This window comes from Gymnodraco acuticeps, unplaced genomic scaffold (assembly GCF_902827175.1).
Source record: "Gymnodraco acuticeps unplaced genomic scaffold, fGymAcu1.1, whole genome shotgun sequence".
NCBI lineage: Eukaryota > Metazoa > Chordata > Actinopteri > Perciformes > Bathydraconidae > Gymnodraco > Gymnodraco acuticeps.
In genome coordinates, this window is record NW_022991286.1 from 1,184,979 (window position 1) to 1,209,544 (window position 24,566).

The 24,566-nt window shown below is 42.3% G+C and overlaps 1 protein-coding gene across 4 annotated transcripts; it reads left to right on the top strand.

Annotated features, from left to right (window-relative positions):
• Positions 1–9,492: 9,492 nt before the first annotated feature.
• usf1 (upstream transcription factor 1) lies at positions 9,493–24,529 on the top strand. 4 transcript variants are annotated; one of them, XM_034239949.1, is made up of 11 exons: positions 9,493–9,605; positions 10,247–10,308; positions 10,447–10,496; positions 11,458–11,570; positions 16,110–16,223; positions 16,998–17,151; positions 17,402–17,489; positions 17,644–17,702; positions 17,785–17,879; positions 17,993–18,121; positions 23,774–24,529. In XM_034239949.1, exons 2-11 carry the CDS (start codon positions 10,301–10,303, stop codon positions 23,861–23,863), a joined length of 900 nt encoding a protein of 299 aa, XP_034095840.1. In that variant the 5' UTR covers positions 9,493–9,605; positions 10,247–10,300; the 3' UTR covers positions 23,864–24,529. The 4 variants fall into 4 exon arrangements, with proteins under 4 accessions (XP_034095840.1, XP_034095843.1, XP_034095844.1 ...); XM_034239952.1 differs by lacking the exon at positions 9,493–9,605 and adding an exon at positions 9,656–9,726; XM_034239953.1 differs by lacking the exon at positions 9,493–9,605 and adding an exon at positions 10,052–10,070.
• The last annotated feature ends 37 nt before the right edge of the window (positions 24,530–24,566 follow it).

Here is a 24,566-nt window from a genome sequence, read left to right on the forward strand (position 1 = left end):
GACGAAGAAGACAAAGTGAAGTGACGTACTTCTGGTTCAACATGAAAACATTCCCAGTTAAACATGCAAAAACAAATCACAAAATGAAAAGATAAAACACTGGCATGTAATTTACGTTAGAATAAATAGAATGGTTTTGAATAATAGATGAGAGTAAAATCTACGTCACTTTACAGCCCCGCCCACTTTTTGGGAAACCAACGCTGTCATTTGAACGGCGATCAAGCCTGAAGCCACAGAGCTCTTCTTTTGCTGTCCTTTCTTCTTATAGGAAGTACAGAAACATGTAACTCTGGATTTGTTTTAATGTTTGAGGTGCAATAAACGACACAGCAGCTTTTTGGCATGTTAAAACTATTATTTTCTGCCTCGCACATGAGAGTAACAGCTGGCGAAATTACAGCCTCGCCTACTGATTTTAATTTAACCATATATCGAGCCTGATTCTCGATTTCAAATGTGTGCTCTAAAATGATATTTATAAATGACTATTATCATTATTATAAGCAAGACAATAAATGGCAAAGATATGTAGAAAATAAACGTATTTAAGATACGTATTTAAGATACGTTCATAACAAACGTAACGTGGGAGAAAATACGTTTCTCGCTAAGCGTAATTGAGAATGCAGTTTAGTTATCTGGGAACGTAATTTTTAGGAGACAGGGTTGCAATCGCACTCAATAGCAGCGTCCATGGCAACCACCTTAGTAACCATGAAAACGTTGAATGGGTACAATTTCCTGTAGTAATCTTCGTAATAACTAGCAAACTAAAGACCATGTACATCCACTGCGCATATAATATGAAATAACAACTCATATTTCTCGCATCAAATTACATCAAAATGCATTTTAATGGCCAAACTAACCTTAAAATAGGCCTTTTCCACCAAGAATAAAACGAAGGTCGGCCAGGTTTTTTTTTTTCTGCGGAGAGAAAGTTGAAGATCACGTGAGATAGACTTCAGCCATTGGAAATGAATGTGTGACGGTTAGATACTACTGGGACCCCAAAACAGAGACTGAACAAAAATAAAGTTTCAAAGAGTTTATTTCACCAAGTAATCCAAGGCAGGTACTGACGACAGGGAGCTTGGCTGGCCGTAGTAATTCAAAAACAAAGCTGCGGGAAAACGTTCCCGATCAAAACTCAAAAAGAACTCCTTAAACAACTGCAAAAGACTCCAGGCTGCAGAAAGGCACTCCGGACCGCGGGACAGCAGGAAAAATACTCTGGCAGAGAAGTGAGGTGAGGGCCAGGCTCTTAAAGAGCAGGTAATCAAGTGAGTGGGGACAGGTGTGCCTCATCTGCAGCCAGGAGTAACCAGCCACGCCCCCTTGTCACACACCAGCCCTGCAGAGACAGAAAGACAGAGTAGTGAGGGGTAAAAGGAGCACACAACAAGTAAAACACAAAAACAACAAAAGCCCCATGCAAAACATAACATTACCCCCCCCCTCAACGGACGCCTCCTGGCGGCCTACCAGGACTATCCGGGAAACGGACATAAAAGTCTCTCAAGAGTTTTGGGTCCAAAATGAGCGAGCGAGAAACCCATTGTCGCTCCTCTGGCCCATACCCCACCCAATCCACTAAATACTGGTATCCACGGCCCCACCTACGAACCTTCAGCAACCTCCGTACAGTGAAGGCCGGGTGGTTGTCGATGAGCCGGGGGGGTGGAGGGGGTTTGGTCGGAGGGCAAAGAGGGCTGCAGGAAACTCTCTTAAGGAGTGACACATGAAAAGTGGGGTGCACCTTCAAGGCAAGAGGTAACTTAAGCCTAACCACACTAGGATTGATGACCCGTTCTATCTCATAAGGTCCAATGTACCTGGGAGTGAGTTTCCGAGAATCCGTTTGAAGAGGGATGTCACGGGAGGAAAGCCAAACCTTCTGGCCCGGTTGGTAATCCGGAGCTGGTCGTCGATGACGATCCGCCATCCTCTGGTTCCGGGCGGAGGTGCGGGTAAGAGCTGTCCGGGCTTCACGCCAGACTCTGCGGGCTTGCCGAAGATGCCCCTGTACCGAGGGAACTGCCACCTCTCTCTCTTGAACCGGGAAAAGGGGAGGTTGGAAGCCGTTGGAAGCCATAAAGGGTGACATACCCGTGGCAGAGCACACCAGGGTGTTGTGGGCGTAATCAACCCATGGCAGATGAAGAGACCATGAGGCTGGGTTTCGAGAGGCAACACAACGAAGAGCCGTTCCTAGATCCTGATTTGCCCGCTCCGTCTGGCTATTGGTCTGGGGATGGTACCCAGAGGACAAACTGGCCGACGCCCCCAATGCCCGACAAAAGGCCTTCCAAACTTGGGAGGAAAACTGCGGACCCCTGTCTGAAACAATATCCTGAGGGATACCATGCAGCCTAAAAACATGCTGGGTGAGAAGAGTGGCAGTCTCAAGGGCAGAAGGTAGTTTAGTCAGGGGGACGAAGTGCACAGCCTTAGAGAAACGGTCAACGATGGTCAGAATATTGTCGTTCCCGTCTGATGGTGGGAGACCAGTCACAAAATCCACCGCAATGTGGGACCAGGGCCGGTGGGGAATGGGAAGTGGGCGAAGAAGGCCAGCGGGGGCCTGATGTGAGGCCTTGCTGCGGGCACAGACGGAACAAGCTGAGACATACTCCTTTGTGTCTGCGGACATAGTGGGCCACCAGAAGCGTTGTCGAATAAGGGCCAGGGTCTGATGAAAACCTGCATGGCAGGCAACCTTGGACGTGTGTCCCCACTGGAGCACTGGAGATCTAACATCGGGGGAAACGAACAACCAGTCTGGTGGACAATCCTGAGCCGCTGGATGGTCCTCCTGGGCCTCCTGGACCACCCTTTCAATCTCCCATCTAGCTGCTCCCACGACACAGGAAGATGGCAGAATGGTTGCATCTCTTGAGTCCTCCACTGGGGAAGCGAACTGCCGGGACAAGGCGTCGGCCTTCACATTCCTGGAGCCAGGCCGGTAGGTCAAGGTGAAGTTGAACCGTCCCAGGAAGAGAGCCCACCGAGCCTGGCGTGAGTTGAGCCTGCGTGCAGAGCGAAGGTAAGACAAATTCTTATGGTCCGTCCATACTATAAAAGGATGGTTGGCTCCCTCCAGCCAGTGCCTCCATTCTTGAAGGGCCAGAACCACTGCCAGCAACTCCCGATTACCAACGTCGTAATTCCTCTCAGCAGGGGTCAGCCGACGAGAGAAGAACGCACAAGGGTGGAGCTTCTGGTCTGCGGGGGAACGCTGGGATAAAACTGCCCCCACTCCAGAATCAGAGGCATCCACCTCCACCACAAACTGGACCCCTGGATCAGAATGAGAGAGCACAGGAGCAGTGGAAAACAAACATTTCAGTCTTACAAAAGCTGCCTCAGCTGCAGGAGACCACTCAAAAGGCAATTTGACAGAGGTGAGTTTAGTCAGAGGCACTGCTACCCTACTATAGTCCCGAATAAACCTTCTATAAAAGTTTGCAAAGCCCAGAAACCTTTGCAACTGCTTCCTGTTAGAGGGAGTGGGCCACTCGGTCACTGCTTGGACCTTGGTGGGGTCAGTCCTTAATTGTCCCTTGTCGACGATAAAACCCAGGAAACTCACAGAAGAGGCATGAAACTCGCACTTCTCAGCCTTAACGTACAGTCTGTTCTCAAGAAGTCTCTGCAGTACCAGCCTAACATGCTGGACATGCTCCTGAAGAGTGCGAGAGAAGATAAGAATGTCATCAAGGTACACAAAAACAAACCTGTTTAACATGTCACGCAATACATCATTAATCATAGCTTGAAAAACCCCAGGTGCGTTCGTTAACCCAAAAGGCATTACTAAATACTCAAAATGTCCCCTGGGAGTATTGAATGCAGTCTTCCACTCATCCCCCTCCCTTATTCTCACCAAGTGGTACGCATTGCGAAGATCCAACTTAGTGAAGATGGTGGCTTCATGAAGGGGAACAAAGGCTGAGTCTATGAGTGGAAGGGGGTACTTGTTCTTGACTGTGATCTCATTAAGACCTCTGTAGTCTATGCAAGGGCGTAGGGTCTTATCCTTCTTGTCCACAAAAAAGAAACCTGCGCCCATAGGCGATGAAGAGGGGCTCCAGGCTGCAGAAAGGCACTCCGGACCGCGGGACAGCAGGAAAAATACTCTGGCAGAGAAGTGAGGTGAGGGCCAGGCTCTTAAAGAGCAGGTAATCAAGTGAGTGGGGACAGGTGTGCCTCATCTGCCGCCAGGAGTAACCAGCCACGCCCCCCTGTCACACACCAGCCCTGCAGAGACAGAAAGACAGAGTAGTGAGGGGTAAAAGGAGCAGACAACAGGTAAAACACAAAAACAACAAAAGCCCCATGCAAAACATAACAGAATGGTGAAAAAAAACGTAGGGATCCTACAAAAGAGGCGTTTTTGTAGAAATACTACATCCCAAGTTGTGGACCAACGTAGTTATTACACGTTTAGATGTGAGACTGGGTTGGCGCGTCTGGTGGAATAGCATCCATTGACTAGAGTGGCTGCGATAGTTGCAAACGCAGCGGCGCAGCCGTAACGATAAAAGAGTGTGTGTGTGTGTGTGTGTGAGGAACTCCACGGATTGGTCCATTTGGACCAATGGGTCCATTTGGGTCGTCGTTACGTCACTTGGTACCAGGAAGAAAAAGAGAACTCTCCAACGAGGCGTTCTGGGGCAGCATAGACAGGTATTTTCTGTGTTAGAGTTTTACTTGCTACAGGGTGTACTTTGAGGGTTTGTGACTTTGCAGACCGTTTACATGCATAAAAACCTTCATAACACAGAAGGGGACGGGTAATAACCGGAAAATATTGACATGGGACCTGTATAAAACTCCCCCATTACTTGGACTGTTCCTTGCACTCCCTAGCATGGGCCCGAATGGTTTCAACCATGTTGCAGCACTAAAGGCCCTGACACACCTACCCGATTTTGGGAGTCAGAGGCAGTCGGGCATTCGCGGCGCCCTACTCAGGTTGGTGTGTCCCGCACCGTTGTTGCTTTACGGCACATTTTCAGACCTCCCGTGGCCGATTCAACATGTTGAATATAACATGTTGAATCGGCCAAAGAAATCACTCTGATTGGCTGTTGCCTCTTTTGAATGACGAATACACACCACCGCTACCTGCTGGTAAGGACAGTTATTGCCACTCGTCGACTGAAGTCTTTGAGGTGTGTTCGTAGGCGTAGGCGGGCGGCGTAGGCGAGCGGCGTAGGCGGGCGGCGTAGCCGATGCAGGTGACGTGGCAGACGTAGGCTAAATGTCGGGACGCCTTCGGTACGCGTTCTTTGGCCTCAGGTTGGTGTGTAGCGGCCTTAACGTACACTTGTTGTCGTAACAGGATCGCAGGGACACTAGTAGCGATCTGACAATTGAGAGTGTTGTTCACAGGCCCGGTTCTACGGGGGTGCATAAGGTCACCCTCAGTTGAGTCGTTATGCACCCTCATTTGAAAAATGAAAAGTGAAAAAATATATATATATATTAGCCTACATATATAATAACAATCATAATAGTAATAATAATAGTAATAATAAGAAGAAGAAGAAGAAGAAGAAGAAGAAGAAGAAGAAGAAGAAGAAGAAGAAGAAGAAGAAGAAGAAGAATATAGTTGAAATAAAATAAATTGTAATTGTGGTTGAATAACATTGTCTGCTGCATTTATTTGGTCAATTTAAACGGTAAGAAACGTTATTATGTCAGGTGCGCGTGACCTGTGCCGCTGCACGTTCGTCATCTGCAAGGTGCTTACACAGCAGTCAGTGATGGACATCAGAAAATGGTTAAAACAACCAGCCCTTATCACCAGCAGTAACACTGCATCTACTGCAGGTAATAACAGTTCAGATCATGGGGACATTACGTTACCCGCGGCCACTGTCGTGGACAATAACGTCCTCCCGCCTCGCCCACGGAGGCGGAGCAGCCGCAGCCGTCTTCGTTGCCCCAAACACCACCACCCCTCGGCGGCCCACAAGTGCCAGAGGACCTCGGCAAAACAGAGCCTGCCCAGGTATATTTAAAAAAGTACCCAACTCGCCTGTACAGTGGGGTAAGGCGCTCATTTTGCAGCTCATGGTTTCAAAACAGAGATTGGCTGGAATATTCATGTAAAAAAAAGATGCCATCTTCTGCTATGCATAGACATTTCGGTTCAACGTCAGATGCCTTCACCACAACTGGCTACAACAACTGGCGCCATGCTCTTACAGGCTACGTGATAAGGGACTGGGAAGGCATGAATCAAGCAAAGAGCACATGAAGTCAGTGGCTTTGTGGAAGGAGAGGTTCTGAAACAGTTCTGTTTCATATGGGTGTTGAGATGTATCCATAGATCTCTTCATTTTGCTCTCAAAGTGCACCACATTGATGCTTTTAACTTCAATATTTTAAGGAAGCATGCCCCCGGACCCCCCTAAAGGAGGTGAGGACCCCCCTAGAGGGTGTTAGGTCCACTCCCCACTTATAAAAATAGCACTTTACCACTGCACCCTCTCTAATCTCAGATGAACCCTGAGTAATTTTGTTCTGGAATCGGGCCTGGTTGTTCATTTTGTGTGTTGTGGACAAGCGTGTGCGTGCATGAAAATGTAAGTGCATATATTCTTGCCTAGTTCGGTTATTGGTGGGTTAATGTTCATAATACAGAGCTTACTCTGCAATAGAAGGCAGTTAGCAATAGCCGCTAACTTTGTCATGCTGACTATGGGACAGCACGAGGTGCGGCCGCACCAGGCACGCTCCCTCACATTGCATAATGAACAATGTAACGCCAAGTTGATGCAGGGGCCAATGTATGCAGTGTTCTTTATATTGTAGTCATTATAGAGACTTCATTGTGTGCATTCCTGTATGTTTCTCATGCGTGATTGTTTATAATAGTTAATTACTTTATGTAATAACGTGTCATTTCAATCGCCATTCTGTTCCGGCCTTTGGCCAATAGAGGGCAACATAGGCCAGCTAATTTACTGTGTAACAATGTCACTGGTAATTATCCCTCTATAATACATGTTTATTCATACGTGTTTATCTTTATATTACAGATAGCACACCCATACAATTACCATTGCATGTAAAATTCACTACCCTGGAAATCAATAAAGTAGTTACAGCCTGTGGAAAGCCGTTCTTCCTCGCATGTCCGTCGCCGACACCTTCTAACAGAGGACAGGAAAATCTAGCTGCAGCACGACCCGTATACTTTTGCACGCCGTGTTCTCAACAGGACCTTTAACTAATTAATTCCAAAACGTGCCATGTAATTTTACAATAAATATTTCCCACGGCCAAACATAGAAACATACATGTTGGCAAAGAAAAGTCTTACATGTTTTATTTATTTATTTATAGTTATGTGTTTATTTGGTTTTGTATTTATTTTATCCAAGCATTTATCATTTGTTGTTCTCAATATTCTTTATCCACGATACAGTTATGGATTGGAAGAACGATTGACTTCCTTTTATTCCTTATAAGGATGTCACAAGCAACACGTCATTCTTGTCATGTTTATAACCCACCTACCTTCCTGAATTTCCGCGCTGGTTTAGCTCAGTGGTTACTTCGAACAACAATTCCTCTCCAGAATTACTGCTCTCTGTCCCTTCGCGGGATCGAACCACGGGCGCTGTCCAGTGTTTTCTGGCCCTCTGGTCACAAATGCTGTCGTCATGTAGGGTTCTCATAAATACCCACATTTTACTTTCAAAAACTGTCTCAGTTTGGACATTAAAATAGTAAATACTTGAATCAAAGTTGCTTTGAAAGAATATCTAATGTTGATGTTGATTTTGTTTCAATAAATTCAATTGTAGTCAACTAAATAATTCCATACCGTGCCATGTAATTGTAAGGTAAATATAGTTTCCCACGACCAAACATAAAAACATAAATGTTTGGAAAGAAGAAGTCTTACATTTTTTGTTTAATATTTCCTTTTTTTAGTCGCATGTTTATTTGGTTTTGCATTTATTCTACATGCAATTGTAATTCGTAGTCCTCCATTTTATCCATGATGCATTTCTGGACAGGAACAAATATATTAATTTCCTTCATTCATTAATAAAGGTTCATCTTCTTCTTCCTTATGTCACAAGGAACGCGTCATTCTTATCATGTTTATAATGTCACTCATGGAATTAACAGCTGAAAGCAGGATTAGCTCAGTGGTTACTTCGAACGCCAACTGTTCTCTGTCTCCTCGCGGGATCGAACCATGGGCGCAGTCCAGTGTTGTCTGTCCTCCTGGTCTAACATGCTGTCACCATGTAAAGGATTCTCATAAATACCAACATTTTTAGCCTACTTTCAAAACTGTCTCAGTTTGGATATTAAAATAGTAAGCAAAGCATTGAAGCAAAGTTGCTCTGAAAGAATATCTAATATTGATGTTGATTTTGTTTCAGTAAATTAGCCTACATTGTATTTAACTAGGCTAATTAATTCCATAACGTGCCATGTCATTTTACAGTAGCCTACATTTCCCACGGCCAAACATAGAAACATACATGTTGGCAAATAAAAGTCTTGCATGTTTTGTTTATTTATTTATTTCTCGATAGTCATGTGTTTATTTGGTTTTGTATTTATTTTATCATATCACTTTTTGTTCTCAATGTTCTTTATCCACGATAGCAGTTATTGACTGGAAGAAAGATTAATTTCCTTTTATTCTATATATGTCTCACATATCATTGTTGTCATGTTTATGGTGCCACCCACCTGCTCGTAGATCCGCGCTGACTTAGCCCAGTGGTTACTTCGAACAACAATTCCCCTCCAGAATTCTTACTGTTATCTGTCCCTTCGCGGGATCGACCCACGGGCGCAGTCCAGTGTTTTCTGTCCCTCTGGTCTGACATGCTGCCATCATGTTAAGGATTCACATGCATATCAACATTTTATTTTTTCTTAAATTGCCTCAGTGTGTAGATTCAAATATAAAAATACTTGAATCAGTGAAGCAAAGTTGTTCTGGAATAAATGTTGAGTTTGTTTTAGTAATGGCATTGTTTTCACTTGTTATCTTTTAATAATTCCATACCACACCATTTCATTTTACAGAATATATATATATTTTGTATTATTGTTTATTTTTTAAACCGAATATATTATTTCCGACGTCCGGCTGACACTCGCCTCAACACTGGTCCCTATCGGCTGTGGTCTGCCTTCATTTGTGCAGCGTTAATCTCGCAATATTTTGATTTTCCGATTTCTCATGTATCAACATAACTATTTTAAACATTTTATACGATAAATGTATACATTGATCTGTGCAATATCTTTAATAATCATGGATTCAAGATTTCTCTTTAAACGATAAGTTTTACCTAAGAGAACTGTCCAATGATGGGTTGATACCGAGTGTATCAGATTTCCACCTGCTCCTGAACGCACCTCCTCCCCCGTGAATGTGGCAGTATCAACAACAGCCCGTGCGTCAGATATTTGTATTTCCTTGTTTATTAAAATGAATATGAAATACTTATGAACTGATCTGGAATCAGGCAAATGTCTTGCTTATCGCGCATGCGTAACGCTGTCATCGATGCTGGTCTGTTGACAAATATCGGGGGAGGGACCACTGCGGCGTAAGTAGACCTTTGTTCAGAATGGAATATATTCTACATAATTTAGCAGTGTGTATATTATAGCCCCTCAAACTCGTTTTAGATTGGCTGTGTATGCTGTTGCAGTCACTGCCCGAACAAGGTTAGAGGAATGGAAAGTGCTTTGTTAAACATCTGTAAAAACCGCTGGGGCCGAGTGGTAATGTAGCAGAAATGTAGAATCCCCGTCAAGCTAACTACAAGAAAGCATGATTTCCGGTGCGAAGCCCCGAAGCAACATACTTGTTCAAATACTAATGGTTAGCTATCTGAGTGAAATAGCACACAACCGAAAATACACAACTCATGTAAGCAATCTGGCAAGTAAATAAAAACGTGGTTTCATAAAACCGTTTTTCACCGCACACAGGATTTTTTTGTTTGGCCCGCATCATTTTATGCTTTAATTTTGAAGGCGACGACGGCTACTTTCCGGTACCATCCACGGTAACTTCAGCTCAGCTCGCACAGCCTCAAAGCTAGCTACCAAAACCTTATTCAAAACACCGTTCCAGGTTTAAGCTTTGGGGGCATGTCGTTAAGAGACATGAGTAGTCAGTATTGTATAGTTTTTATCTAGGTTTCACTATTTCCATTGTCTAACTTATGAACTTGTTTCACAGTCTGGCTGAGGGCGCGAGTGAAGGCGGTCTCGTCGTCCAAGACTGTCGGCAGCAATGAAGAGGTGAGCGGGACCGTAATATGCGCTATTCTCAACGTATAACAACAGAAAGACATTGATAGACACGACTACACATCCTCTAACTAGTAGTGCATTCGTTAACAACAACATGACACCTGTCTTGTATTTCCATTTGTGCAGCCAACAGAAAAGCCCTGAACCAGATGGGGGTGTAACCGTCAACGAGGAAGGTAAAAACCAGAGGTGGAAGAAGTACTCAGATCTTGTACTTGAGTAAAAGTAAAAGCACCAGAGTGTAGGAATACTCTGTTACAAGTAAAAGTCCTGCATTCAAAATGTTACTTAAATAAAAGTACAAAATTAATGGCATCAAAATGTACTTAAAGTACCAAAAGTAGAAGTACTCATCATGCAGATTGGCCCATTCCAGAATAATATATATTATATGTTTTGATTATAATTATTGATGCATTAAAGTGTTATCAAAGCTGGTAAAGGTGCAGCTAGCTTTAATGACTTTTTATACCTCAGGGTAGCTTGTGAATTTACTCCAGGTAGAACTAACGCCTTATTTAAGTGTTGATTATATTTCAAATTATTAATCCAAATCTGCAAACAAACTAAAGGTTTTAATTAAATGTAGTGGAGTAAACGTACACAATGTACCTCTGATCTTTAGTCTGGTAGAAGTGCAAAGTAGCAAAACATTGAAAATAAATAAAGTCCAAGCCCCTCAAATGTTACTCAAGCGCACTACTTGGGTAAATCTACTTATTTACTTTACACCACTGATAAAAACACATCATTGCCTATTAAATCTATCTTTACAGTATGTCAAAGAATATTTACATTTATATATTGTGTATCATTACAATTATTTGCTATGCTCTGTGTATGTTTTATTATACACAAGTTAAACAACCTGGTTTCCGACACAACCTTTTTAAAGTTAAAAACAATTATTATTTGATATGGGTTGAGGATGAAACCCTTTAATAAAACCACCATATGAGTGCATTTTAACCATGAAAACATGCTGTGTGTGCCTACTATATATCCTTACATTTCAACTGTACCTATAAGATGGCACACGGTTGTGGAATGACATGTACCATAGTACAATAAAGCTGTTATTTCTGTAAGATTTTTTCAAAGTTTACTAACATTTTCCGTGACTTTTTGCTCCTTCAGGGTCCGTAGCCACGGCAGAGGACCCGGCAGCTATTGCCACCATTCAGTCTTCCGCCACCTTCACCGACCAACCCATCAAATATCTCTTCAAGACAGAAGGAGCAGGCGGACAGGTAGGAAAGAGTTTTAATTAAGTCTTCAGGGGAAAACACACAGACAAAAATCAGAAAGAGACATCAAAGTTAAAAATGTACTTTAGGATTATAATGCAGATACAGAACAGAAGACAAAGTCAAAGCACACTGGAGTGAAGTGGCATTAACAATCTATATTTGTGGAGAAAGACATCAAGTTGTAGATATCAGGCTTGTTTGAGACGAGCCAGACCGACGCAGACCTGCGCAATTGCGATCGCCGTCTTTCTAGTGCGTTGCATGATGGTTAGTCATTTTGTCCGACTTGCTCTGGAGTCCCGCCTACATGAGACGTTGAAATCTCGCGGGACAAAGACGCCCGCAGACTTGAGAGCGAGGCGCGGCGAGGCGGCGCAGTTCCTCTCCACGGGCTGCGGAAGCTAAATGCTTGATGGGAAACGACTCGCTGGTATCTCGAGCTGAGCGCTCATTGGTGGTTTTTACCACGTGCTGGTGATGAAACTCTCCATTGGCTCGGCAAAAGTTTGTTGTTGTTTTGTGTCAGTTTTACGTTGCCACTTCCATTCCCATTTTTCATCATTGTTCCACAATGTTTATCATCATGAAATTAATATCTATATATTTTATACTATACTTGCACTGCTTACCGTTTTCATACTTTATATATCTTACCATATTCATACACACTGTTCATACTGTTCACAGGCTGATATCTAGTGTATTCATACCCCTCACTGTTTATTCATCATTCAATTCATTCTATATTTTATTCTGTAGATTGTGCACATTACTTTTCACTTTACTGCTTGTTGCCAGTGGCGTAGCCAGGAACTATTGTGTGGGTGGGCCTGGAGAAATGTAGGTGGGCCAGGGGGAGACTTATTAAGCGTGGGGTCTGAGCTGAAAATTCATTAATGATTTTAATGATTTTTTAATTCACTAATTGAACATAAGCATAAATTAGCAGTGAAAACAAAAACATAGGCACGGCGGCCTCAGAATGTGTGTAAAACTGACATCCACATGACTAGGGATGGGTATCGTTAAGGTTTTAACAGTAGGCCTACTACTATTTTTATCGATACCGCTTATCGTTTTAAACTAACTAAACAAATTGTGAACAAAAACTAACATTGCTTTTTATTTTAATTAAATAAATAATATTTCACATCAAAAGAAACAACAATGTTTTAACAAATCGTATTAAATAATCTGATGACAGAACTTTAAACAGAATAGCTGAAACTTTAACAAAATAAATAACTCAGTTACCTCCAATCATTAACCCATGTTTGTATCATGTAGTTAACTCTGTGTGTTGCTGCTAGCATACATAACACCTGACGTGCAACGTTACTCGTGGATGGGGCTACAGAGCTACTAGAAAGTGCACTTTTGGTAACGAGTATTGTCCACATCGAGACGGGTAAAGTAAAGTTTAACCACACCTCGGAGCGCGTTCTCTCTGCCATCTCCTCCATGTGTGTGTGTTGCTGCATGTAGCAGCTGCGTGTGTGTAAACTGCCCCGCCCCCTCGCACAGACGGGGATTGGAAAGATCTAAAATACTAAAAATAATCATAGACGCATTTTGCTGTCTTTTTGCGTATTAGAAACGGAGTTGGCGACACTAAAACTGCAATATAATGTGTGTGTAGCAATAATACATATGACAGATATTTTTTACATGTCTTTCTCCAGTACCAACCGATAACGTCAGAGCTTAATGGTACCACGGTCTTTAATAATTCAGCCACGGGGCCCGGTACCCATCCCTACACATGGCTGGCTCGGCGGCCACAGGTTGTTTATCCTTGACAGTCGCACAGTGGGCACACACTGAGAGTATTTTCATATTCAGCAAATGTGTACACGCTTCACTGCAGATCTCAAGAAGAAATAAGACTTTCATTCACTCACGGCAAAACTTACTTTACTTGCTAATTTACTCACGTTAAAAAAATGCACTCCCTGTTCCATTGTCATGAAGATGGAATCTAACTATATCCAGAATAAGTTTGATTGGATCCAGGCTAGAAACATGTTTATTTCTGCTGTAAAGTTGGGCATTTTAACATGGGGGTCTATGGGAATTGCTCCTTTCTGCATCCATCCCCTGTTGGCCACTAGATGAACTGCAGTGTGTGGCACTTCCTTCTGGACTTCCCGGCTCTGCGCTATAACGCGCTGATTGGCTGTGGGTGGGCCAGACGTGCATAGCTACGCCACTGACTCCTCGTTAGAAGCTAAACTGCATTTCGTTGTCTCCTGTAATCTGTGCAATAACAATAAAGTTAAATCTAATCTTGAGCAGGAACAAATGTATTTACTTAGTACATATCTGACATTAATGATTATACACATTTGTGCATTCTTTATAAATGCAAACCGAGTCAAGCCGACTCCGCAGGTGGCGGTATGCACCTTAAAGTTGTTTGCAATCCGCTAAAAAACCAAGAGAAGAAGCCGACTCCGAGCTGTCCGACTTCAGGCGAGCTTTTTGAGTACTCCCCCGGCTGCAATCGGCTATTCTCGTCTACTTTCAAGACGAGCCGCAGCTCATCTCAAACAAGCCTATTCTCTCCTGAACCAACAGCTTCTTCACAAGACCTTGGGGGGTCACATGACTGACGACTGTAGCCAACCCGCCCCCTAAAAAAAACCAAAATAAGTTAAGGCCAAAAGCAGCTGCTTTGATTTGCCAAATCCCCCCCTTCAGACTGTCCTTGTTGTCAGGTTCTCAGAACACAGTATTACCCTGATACATGCAACTCATTTGAAGTGCAAATCTTGTCTGTGACTCCACCTTTCTTGATAATCGTGCCAGTTTGCAATACCCCCTGGTCTCAGCACTCATGACCCACTTCACTTAATGGAGAACTAAAAGTAGAAGGTAGATTAAATCTCTCTACATGTATCTGTATGCTCAGAATTCTTACAAAGTGTTGGACAGAGCTTGATTTTGAACAGTTATGTCATTAAGGTTAGCTGTAAGCTTAATTTTGAGCATAATGTTGGATAAATGCTTGATTTTTTAAATAATCTGGTGTTTTGGCTACACAATTACTCATGATGAAATGAGCTAGCTCAGCATTAAATAATCATGATTATAACATACAATCAAAGTGGGTATGAAAAACTGCCAAGATACATTGATTGTTGTGCGTATAAAGAAAATATTTAAACTTTTTCTCAACATTCATAGTTATAACTTTGTTGTTTTCCATTGCATTCATAGTGACACTAGGTAATTGCAATATCCCCTTAGGGGTTAAGGTGGACATATTATACTCATTTCATAAAGGTCTTTATTTTTGTCTTTTCAGTGTGTGTGTGGGAGAGAAACTCCCTCTAGAGCAGAGATGGGCAAATGGCAGCCCGGGGGCCGAATTATTTTACTTGTAGTTCTGATACCGTCCACTAGACTCTCAGTTACGTCGCGAGCTGCGTACATGATTTCAAATACCGCAAAATAATCTGTGACGAGTTTGTGTGTATTGTGAGTGTTTCCCGGGGAAACCCTCACAAGAAACACCGGCTGTTGTTATGCCTGCTGTGACGTTAAGTTGCCGCTTGTAATTATACCTTAGCTTAAAAGTTGTATTTATCATCTGAATTTGGCGAAACAAGTTTAATATTCTAAAAACCAAGACTTTGTTTATTTGAAATCAGATGAAAACAAACTGTCACGGACGTGTTATCTATGATTACTATACGCTTTTCATTCATAATTTCAGTGGGAGGGAGGGGGAGCAGCGCTGAGGAACAGCAGAGTGAGGGCTGACAGGTGCCTGTGTTGAAATTCCCCTTATTGTGGAATAAGGGGAATGCAGAGACAGGCTACAAGTGTCTTAGGTTCAAGTTAGACAACTAATGTCTGGGTTAGTGTTCATGAATTCATGTTTATGTCATCTTAATGGTTAATCTCAATACACACACACATTTTCCGTGCTTTCCAATAGTTTAAAATAGTTTTATTCCACTGTTTAATAACCTGTTCAATAAAAACATGCCACTTGTAAAAATTAAATAACATTTCTGTGAACTGATATTTGTTTAGTGAGCTTATTAGAGGATGTTCCCTGAAAGATTGTAAAATGTCAATGAAGATGTCAGACTTAGTATATTTGTTAATAATTACATACAACACATGGAATTTGTGTGTGTGTGTGTGTGTGTGTGTGTGTGTGTGTGTGTGTGTGTGTGTGTGTTCCAAGTGAATCTGCGGCCCCCTGGTGGCCAATATATCAATGATGTGGCCCCCACCACCATCCTAGTGCCCATCCCTGCTCTAGACTCAGGGAACACAGGGATTTTAGCCTTTGCAGACCATTTACATGCAAAACTACGTTACACACTACAGGAAAGGGAAACAACCCAAATAGCATAATAGTGCTTCTTAAATAAAGTATGTATTAATCTTAATGATAAAGGCTTTGAGAGTCTGGACATTTTTAGTTTTTTAAAATGCTGCACAAACCCCGTATGCTCGACAGTTGTGTGTTGGTCTCCTCAGTGATAATGTATTGATCACTCAGTGTGACATGTTGTGTCCCAGGTGACTTACAGAGTGATCCAGGTGTCCGATGGCCAGTTGGAGGATCAAACAGATGGAGCTGCAGCCGTCAGCCTGGTCACTGGTTTCCCAGCATCCACTCAGGCTGTCACACAGGTGAGAACCACACTGACCAACCGAGAATAAGTGTCTATAAAGGCAAAAACTATTCATTTGAAACAAAAATCAAGCATAGTTTAGACAGAGGTTAGCGAAATAGATGTAACATGAAGACAGGCCTTAATGAAACTTGTCTGGTTCAGAATCAGAAATATGTCATCCGTCATGCACCGGAGAACTTACATATTAAAAAACAGGCAACTACACGTTAATACAAATATGAAAAAATAAATGCACATTCTTGGTAATTTTTTTTATAAAAAGCTGGATTTAAAACAAGGAAGTGAAGATGTAAATGTATTAAAGGAGCCATTGTCATTCATCATAAGCAATGGTCATAAACTGTAAAAAATCAATGTACTTTACATATAAGCAGGGTTAAAGTGCTTCCTACAAAGATTCTTAGTAAGGAAAGAGTCCCCACTCTGCCACACCGCTGTAGACAGAGTTTTGTAGTTCTCGCAACTCAAACAGAGTGATAGATCTTCCTCTCTGTAGCAGATTGCACCCCATCACTAGGCCTGTCACGATAATTAATTTTGCTGGACGATACATTTTCCCGGAAATTATTGCGATAAACGATAATATTGTCGGCACTGGCCATCACATTCAAGAATCACATTCTCCCAGTTAAATTATCATTCATATAATATAAAAAATGTATGCCTGGAAAATGTATTCTTCGAGCTAAGACATGCAGTGTTTGGATAAACTCGCTCATTTACTGTGTACCTGTGAGGAGTGCTGATGTGAGTGTGTGTTTGGTGTCAGGCTGTGTTCTCCCAGCCCGAGGAACTAGAGGGAGACGGCAGCTCGGAGGCGCAGTACACATACTACCCTGCCACCATCGCAGACGCCACCACGGGAACCATGGTAACCACAGTGCAGGCCTCCGACACCCTGCTGGGTCAGACCACACCTACAGGTAAGCACTGCTGTGTGTGTGTGTTTATGCAGCTAAAGCTAAGGCTGCTTTCTTGTTGGAAAAAATATGTAATGCTATTTTTCTATAATAACTACTTAAATATGATATATTATCAGGTTGCAAGGATAAATGTGCAGGTATGCATATTTTATAAATCTATACTTTATCTGTATAGATGTTAATGTGATAGAGACTATAAATGAGAGCTTAACGTTTTATCTGTAGCTGACAGTAAGCTTTTATTTTTCAGGGCAGCTTTACGTGATGATGTCACCCCAGGAAGTTCTGACGGGTTCCAATCAAAGGACAATCGCACCGCGCACTCAGCCATACATAGCGTAATTACATCCTCCTTTAACAGAAATACAGCACTGTTTCATCAATACGCAGTCAATCGTAGAACATCTTCTATAAAAAAATGTTTTCCCAGTTTGGGAATCATAAAGTGTATCTTATATCTAGCAAAATCTTTGCTTTCATCTTTTTTTTTAGAAAGCAAGAAGCTCCCCGGGGTTCCAGAGATGATAAGCGGCGAGCTCAGCACAACGAAGGTCAGTGCTCATGTCCAGTGTATCAATTTAATATCCGATCAGGTATGGATTATAAATTCAATTTTTAATGTTGTTCAAACAGTTGAGCGCCGGCGCAGGGACAAGATTAACAACTGGATAGTGCAGCTGTCAAAGGCAATCCCAGACTGTAACATTGACTACACCAAGACAGGACAGGTGAGCTCTTATTTTTATTTCCAGAAGCACAACATTTGTTACACTAAAAAGGATTGGGAAAGAAAGAGCTGGCCATTTCTATAATTCCTAAATTGTCTTGTGTTTTGTTTCAGAGTAAAGGAGGAATCTTGTCCAAAGCCTGTGATTACATCAAGGAGCTCCGACAGAGTAACTTGAAGCTGGGGGAGGATATCAGCACCCTGGACCGCCTCAGGATGGACAACCAGCTACTCAGACAGGAGGTACCACTGCACGTGTTTTTAGACAGCTGTCAAGTCTAGTTACTTTTTGTCAGTAAAGTGGACAGCCATGGAAACAATATAGTGGTGGTGGTTCAGTGATGACGTTAGCATGGCAAGGGCTTCTGGATTAAAAGAAATGAGATTCTTCCATTGGATTAGGAATATTGCAAAGAATGAGATCTGTGGCAAACGTACTCTTATAACACATTTGATCAAGCATTAGATTCTCCATATATTAACACCACCTTCTTGAGGCGTAAATGTAAACTACATCACATGGCTGTGCATCACGACTGCTAAGCTAAAGGTGGCCAATGTTCGTTGTGGTGACATTTACAGGGTGTCCGCGGGGTCTTAATAAGTATTAAAAGTTGATAAATCAATTTAGCGAAAATGAAGGCTATTAAAAAGTATTAAAAAGTATTAAAAAGTATTAAACGGCATTTTCCAAGGTATTAAGAAGGTCCACAGCAACGACAACATGAAACACCCTTTAATTTACTGAAACAACATGTCGGGAAACCCCCTCAAGGTGGCCCCATGCATAGCGTGCCATAAAATGCTGCTTCTTATTTTAAGTTTCGTTGCCTTGCTCTGCTCTGTGGGGGGGGGGTGGGGGTATCTGCTGGTGGACTACCTGAGAGATATACAGCAGGAGAACACGCTGTCCACCGCGGAGAATAAACAGAAGGGCAACCATGACAATCATGCTCCGGGGTCTTCTTCGCTGCTTTTGGTGTATTTTGTGGCGGCAGCAGCGCCACTAATGGCGCGTTTCCACTGCAGGCCTCGCTCGGTTTGGTTATGTGTCACTACCCGATCCGTCCCCCTGCCCGATCGGTACTGCGCATGTGCGAGATGGTCCGCCATATTGGACAACTCCGGACGGCAACCCAAGATGGACACTTGACACAGTGGCTTTTAGCAAAGCTCAAAAATAAAACGAGAGAGAGATGAGTTATTGTTATTACAACGTGACTTCACTATTATTTAACAACTCTTTTTACTGGGTTCTTTTATTTGGGGTTAAGTACATTGTCAGAATAAGTGAGAAGTTAATGTAACTTCTGTTAGACAGCCATATGCCATACATGTTTGCATACATTCACAGTCAATATTTATTCAGTATGATAGCTGTCTAACAGAAGTTAAATACATTTCTCACTTATTCTGACAATGTACTTAACCCCAAATAAAAGAACCCAATAAAAAGAGTTGTTAAATAATAGTGAAGTCACGTTGTAATAACAATAACTCATCTCTCTCTCGTTTTATTTTTGAGCTTTGCTAAAAGCCACTGTGTCAAGTGTCCATCTTGGGTTGCCGTCCGGAGTTGTCCAATATGGCGGACCATCTCGCACATGCGCAGTACCGATCGGGCAGGGGGACGGATCGGGTAGTGACAAGGCATTATTAGGCCCGGCTCACTTTAATGCTGCGCTTCCATTACAGTTTAGGAACTGGGGCAGTTACTATAGTAACACAGTGTAGGCGGAGCCGTGACGTCATCTTCAATGAGAGCCCCAGAAAAACAACACAGCCGTTAGCTCATATCTGTTCAGAAACTAGACAAAAGTTAAACAAGTACAAACCACAGACTGTTATTGCGAATACAGTCGCTGGTTTATTTATGTCTGTATAGGCCGTTGTTGTGAGTGTGGACGGTCGGAGCATATATAACGTTAGCTTAGCCAAGCTACATTTAGAAAACACGCATTTTAAAAGGGTGTTTCGCCTGCCGTCTGTCTGCAGACTTGTCAAAGCATTAATTCATGGTTTTTACCGGTATCAGTATGTTGTTACTTTGGCATCATTTTGAAACGTGTATTACAATTAAATCACGATCAAATATGTTCATCTTGTTGTAGTTGTAGCCCCCTTGCCAGCGATTGTCTCTCTAGTTTAGCATACTCAGCCCGACTCAGCCTGGTTGTTCCTGGCCCTAGAACCACGATTTAGTCGGGCCAGAAAAAAAGTGAAAAAGTAGCCCCGGGCCAAAACTAGGCCAAGTGGAAACGCAACCAAAAACGGGCCCCGCACGGCTCGGCGAGCTACCCGCTGCAGTGGAAACGCGCCATTACAGGCCTGGCATATGTACTACAGCGTTTCCAGCATTTTTTGCGTTTGTGTATGTGTTTTACTGTATGCGTCCTCGTGGGGCCGGGGTCTAAGCCAAACTATATCCGGTCACAGAGATCTGCTATTTTAAAGTAAGGTCAACACATATCGACCCTAAATATAGTCTATATTAAGAACGAGAAAAGTCGTAACATATATATCGTTTTTTGTAAACATATGACAAATGTGTGAGGGTGATGACGTCAGAGCATCGTCCTATGTGCCGGGCTTAGCCCCGGACAGCCCCAGCCCAATTTAACCCCTGGGTATTTGTGAGGGAGCTCCTATATGGCATTACCCCGCTGAAGCTCACCAAAGTTTAATATATTTCATAGTTCAAAGTTTTGTCAATTGTTTTGTTTATTGGTCAAATACTGGTTTCTAATGATTTCTGAGGAGTTTTACTGGAATGAAAGAGCACAGAGTACAGAAGCAACAAAGCATCATACTGCATTAAACCTGACCTTCACAGAGAGGTTGAAGTTCATGTGGAGAGGAGGCTTCAGTAGTCTGTCTGCACTCTGTTTAGTTGTGCTATCTTACAATCAATATAGTAAATGTGAGGTAAAGTGTGTCGCCAATGTAACCGGTTAGAACTCGAAGTTGCGATGAGGTCTTAAAATGTATGGAAAGGGTCTTAAAAAAGGTCTTAAAAGGTATTAAATTTGACTTCAGGATTCCTGCATATACCCTGATTTAGTATTCTCATTTAGTCACTTGTTAGCAGCCTCTGTTTTAACACTAGAACCGCTAACGGGTCAATTTTACCCGCAGCTTTTTGATTGTATGTGACTTTTTTTCAATAAAATATTAAGGTCTCCCAGTCCGTGACTTCCTCAAAGGGTGTTATGTTTCACCCTCTGAAAAAATCTCTGTTCTACATGATAAATAAAAGAACATTGTACCTTGAAAATCAATAGCGGGTAAATTTGACCCGTTGGCGGTTTTAGGTATACAGCGACCTCTGGCGGTTCTAGTGTTAATGACACATAGAAGCTTCAGACGCTCACGATTGGGGTATTTACTGATGTATTTTACGTCGTAGATCAAAACAGGCAAATCTCTCCAGTTTGTCAACCTCTGACTCTATTTCGGGCATCCAACCAACAACATGTTCAAAAAATTGATGACTTTGAGACAAGGGAACCGGAAATTGTGAAATGCTGACATATTTCCAGGTTTATAGCTACTCTAAAAAAGTCTTAAATTGAACATAACTTACAGACAAATCCGCCTGCTGATTTATGTGTTCTACTCATAAATTGAACATGTGTACACTGACAACTGAAAAGGGAATGTTTGGTTTATCAACCACCCACAATCACAGTTAGCCACTCTGTGTCAATATAGGACTCATTTCTCCTTAAGCTGTTGTGTGACATTTGTTATGACCCAGGTCTTGTGAGAAAACAAGTTGTTTCCAACCTCCAAAGTCTCAAGCAAAACTAGGGATGCTCCGATCGCCAATTTCGGGGCCGATCGCCGGAATCAGTATCGGCCGATACCGATCGCCGATCCGATCAAGTGGGCGGGGCCTAAATGGAAGATTTAAACATCACTTTAAATCTTCCATTTAAAGTGATGTTTAAAACTCAGATAATGGGCTCATTCACTGGAGCTTCCTGTGACGAAGGTAACTTCGTCACTATGGACTGACGGCTTCAGGCCGGGTAATATTGCACTTTATTAGCGTGATTGCACAGTACAGTTGACATTACATATTTGCACATAATTTGTACTAATTATTGAGGTAGTATTTTTTAACTGATTAAACCGTATTTATTGGAATGTTGTCTGGCAGGTGCTGGTCGGGTCCTCGGCTCCGCCTGAAAAGATAGGGGAGTTTGCGAGAGTGCCGAGAGTAGTTATGCTGGTGTAAGGATGACAGTGGTTGAGAGTAATCAGGGTGCAAATAATATGTTGATGTCTGTGGCTGATGATTGTGTGCACCTGGTGTCCTGTGTTGTCTCCTCCCCCCTCACCTGTGTCTTGTTAGTATGTGTGTATTTAGGTGCTGTTTCCTTGTAACTGGGGGTGTGTGAGATCCTTGTGGCTGCAGGATGTGTGCAAGGAGAACTGCAGGATTGAGGCTGTGAACTTTGTGCACATGATTTTAATAAATGCCCACGTCGGGTTATATTTTTGGACGTTCTGCCTCTGCCTCCTTGCTTGGTCTGGGCCGCTCAATGGTCAGTCTCACACTTCCACAAACAACAATCAACTTAATTATTACATTCAAATGATGTACATTATTCAAGTTTACATTCACTTTGGATAATAACACGGGAGAAATGAGCGGAAGCGCTCTCTTTCCCTCTCTCCCCCCTCTCTCTCCCCCCTCTCTCTCCCCCCTCTCTCTCCCCCCTCTCTCCCCCTCTCTGCCTCCTGACAGCCTGTCAGTATCTCATGCAGCTCACTGATCCAGTAATGAGTGACCCGACAGTGAAGAATAAATATATTTATAATAACTAGTTTAGCTTGTTCCAGAGGTAGATCAAATAGCTAAGTAGGTCTAACTCTTGTGTGTTTTGCTCCGCTCACCGGTCCGTCTCAGCGGGTGGAGCTGCAGGATTTCTGCTTCACACACACGTTGCATTCCGCTATTTTACTGTCTTTTTCGGACACCTTGAAATACTGCCAGACCGGTGAAGCCATTTTGGCGAGCTTGTTTTGCCGCACACAGAGAAAAGTGTCATGTATTTTACGTCATGCGATCGGCTCTCGCGATCGGCATGTTTAGAGAGCACCGATCGATCGGTAGAAAGAGTATCGGCCGATCTCGATCGGTGACCGATCGATCGGAGCATCCCTAAGCAAAACTGTACTGTACTAGGATTACATGCTTACTAAATGTTATGAATCTGCGATCCATAATGCTGTTATTATGTATTTCATCTGGTTGAAATACATAACAGAAATGGGGAAAACGCTATATCTAAAAGTAGAAATTCAGGCAGGAAACAAATGCTAAATGCCCAGCAATCAATTTGAATCAAATGTTTCTAATAGGTTGAAAATGTACTTGCACGATTAAAAAATTATCAAAACAGTTGCATAATCGATGATGAGTAAACCCTGCTGTTGGTTGCGTAGAACAGTCTAGTTTAAGAGTTGATACAATGGCTTGCAGGTTAAAAAAAACATCTAGCCATCTGTTACATCTTGTAGTTATTGATCAGAATATTTTTTTAAGGCAATAGAATAATATATTTTCAACATATTACAAGTACTACAATACATACTTGACATATTTCTTGACAAAATTGGTTAATAAGTGTGTTTGCGTCGTATTTTAGATGCAAATGTGGCACTGGTGATTGGTTTAACTTATAATCAGGATGTGTCTACTTAAAGCCAGAATATATCTTCTAAAGCATGTAGTGGATACCTACATTCTAATGAAACACTTAATGCTCCTTTGTCCAGACTTCAACATGACTTGAGTTAGTCACAGTTGTTGCATGAAAGAAGGTCAAGAGTCAGCTGATGAGGCAGTATTACCACTTCTTAACTATCTTTGTTGCTGTTGCTTAGGTGGAGGACTGGAAATCCAAGAATCAGATCCTGAGGAACCTCCTACGACAGCACGGCATTGTGGGATCATCCAGTACAGACCCCCAGTGAGAACCCTGATGCCCCGGGGTATTTGAAGACAACCGCGTATGGGCCAAAAGAGTACTTGAAATGCTTTGAGATACTTTATTTGTGATCGAGAGTGCATGAAAACAATTGAATATGGTCATTGGTATTCAAATCCAGCATCTTTGCATCATGAAATCTTTGAATATTATCTTAAATGCTTTTTACAACATTGAAATGTAAAGAATGTCATTGAAAGTCATCAGTCAAACAAAGCCCTTGTAGAATGCCTTCCTCCACAAACATTATGATTGTTCATTAACCTCCAGTACAGTAAGCTCCAAAACATGACCAGCTACTCATGTCACTTTTTTTTAACCTCTGCAGTACCGTGCTTCTCTGCATCAAATGCACTCATGTTAATGTCTCAGTGTATCCATGCTTTGACTTGTTTTGATCTAATCAATATCACTAAGACCAGATGATACCAACTTCATAGTTCAGCTCTTTGCTTTGTATTTTTGTACGTTTCATAAAACCTTACTGGGGACAATAATTTAATTGCTACCATTTAACCTAATAAAGTAACAGAGGTTGGTTAGCTTTTCATTGTAGGTAGGCTATGTATGTCTTTATAATAAAAGGAAAAAGTAAATAATATACTGTACGTACATAAGCCACTGTTTATTAAAGGCGGTAAATTGGTTAAAATATGACAACCTGTTTTTATTTCCTTGTATCATAGTCA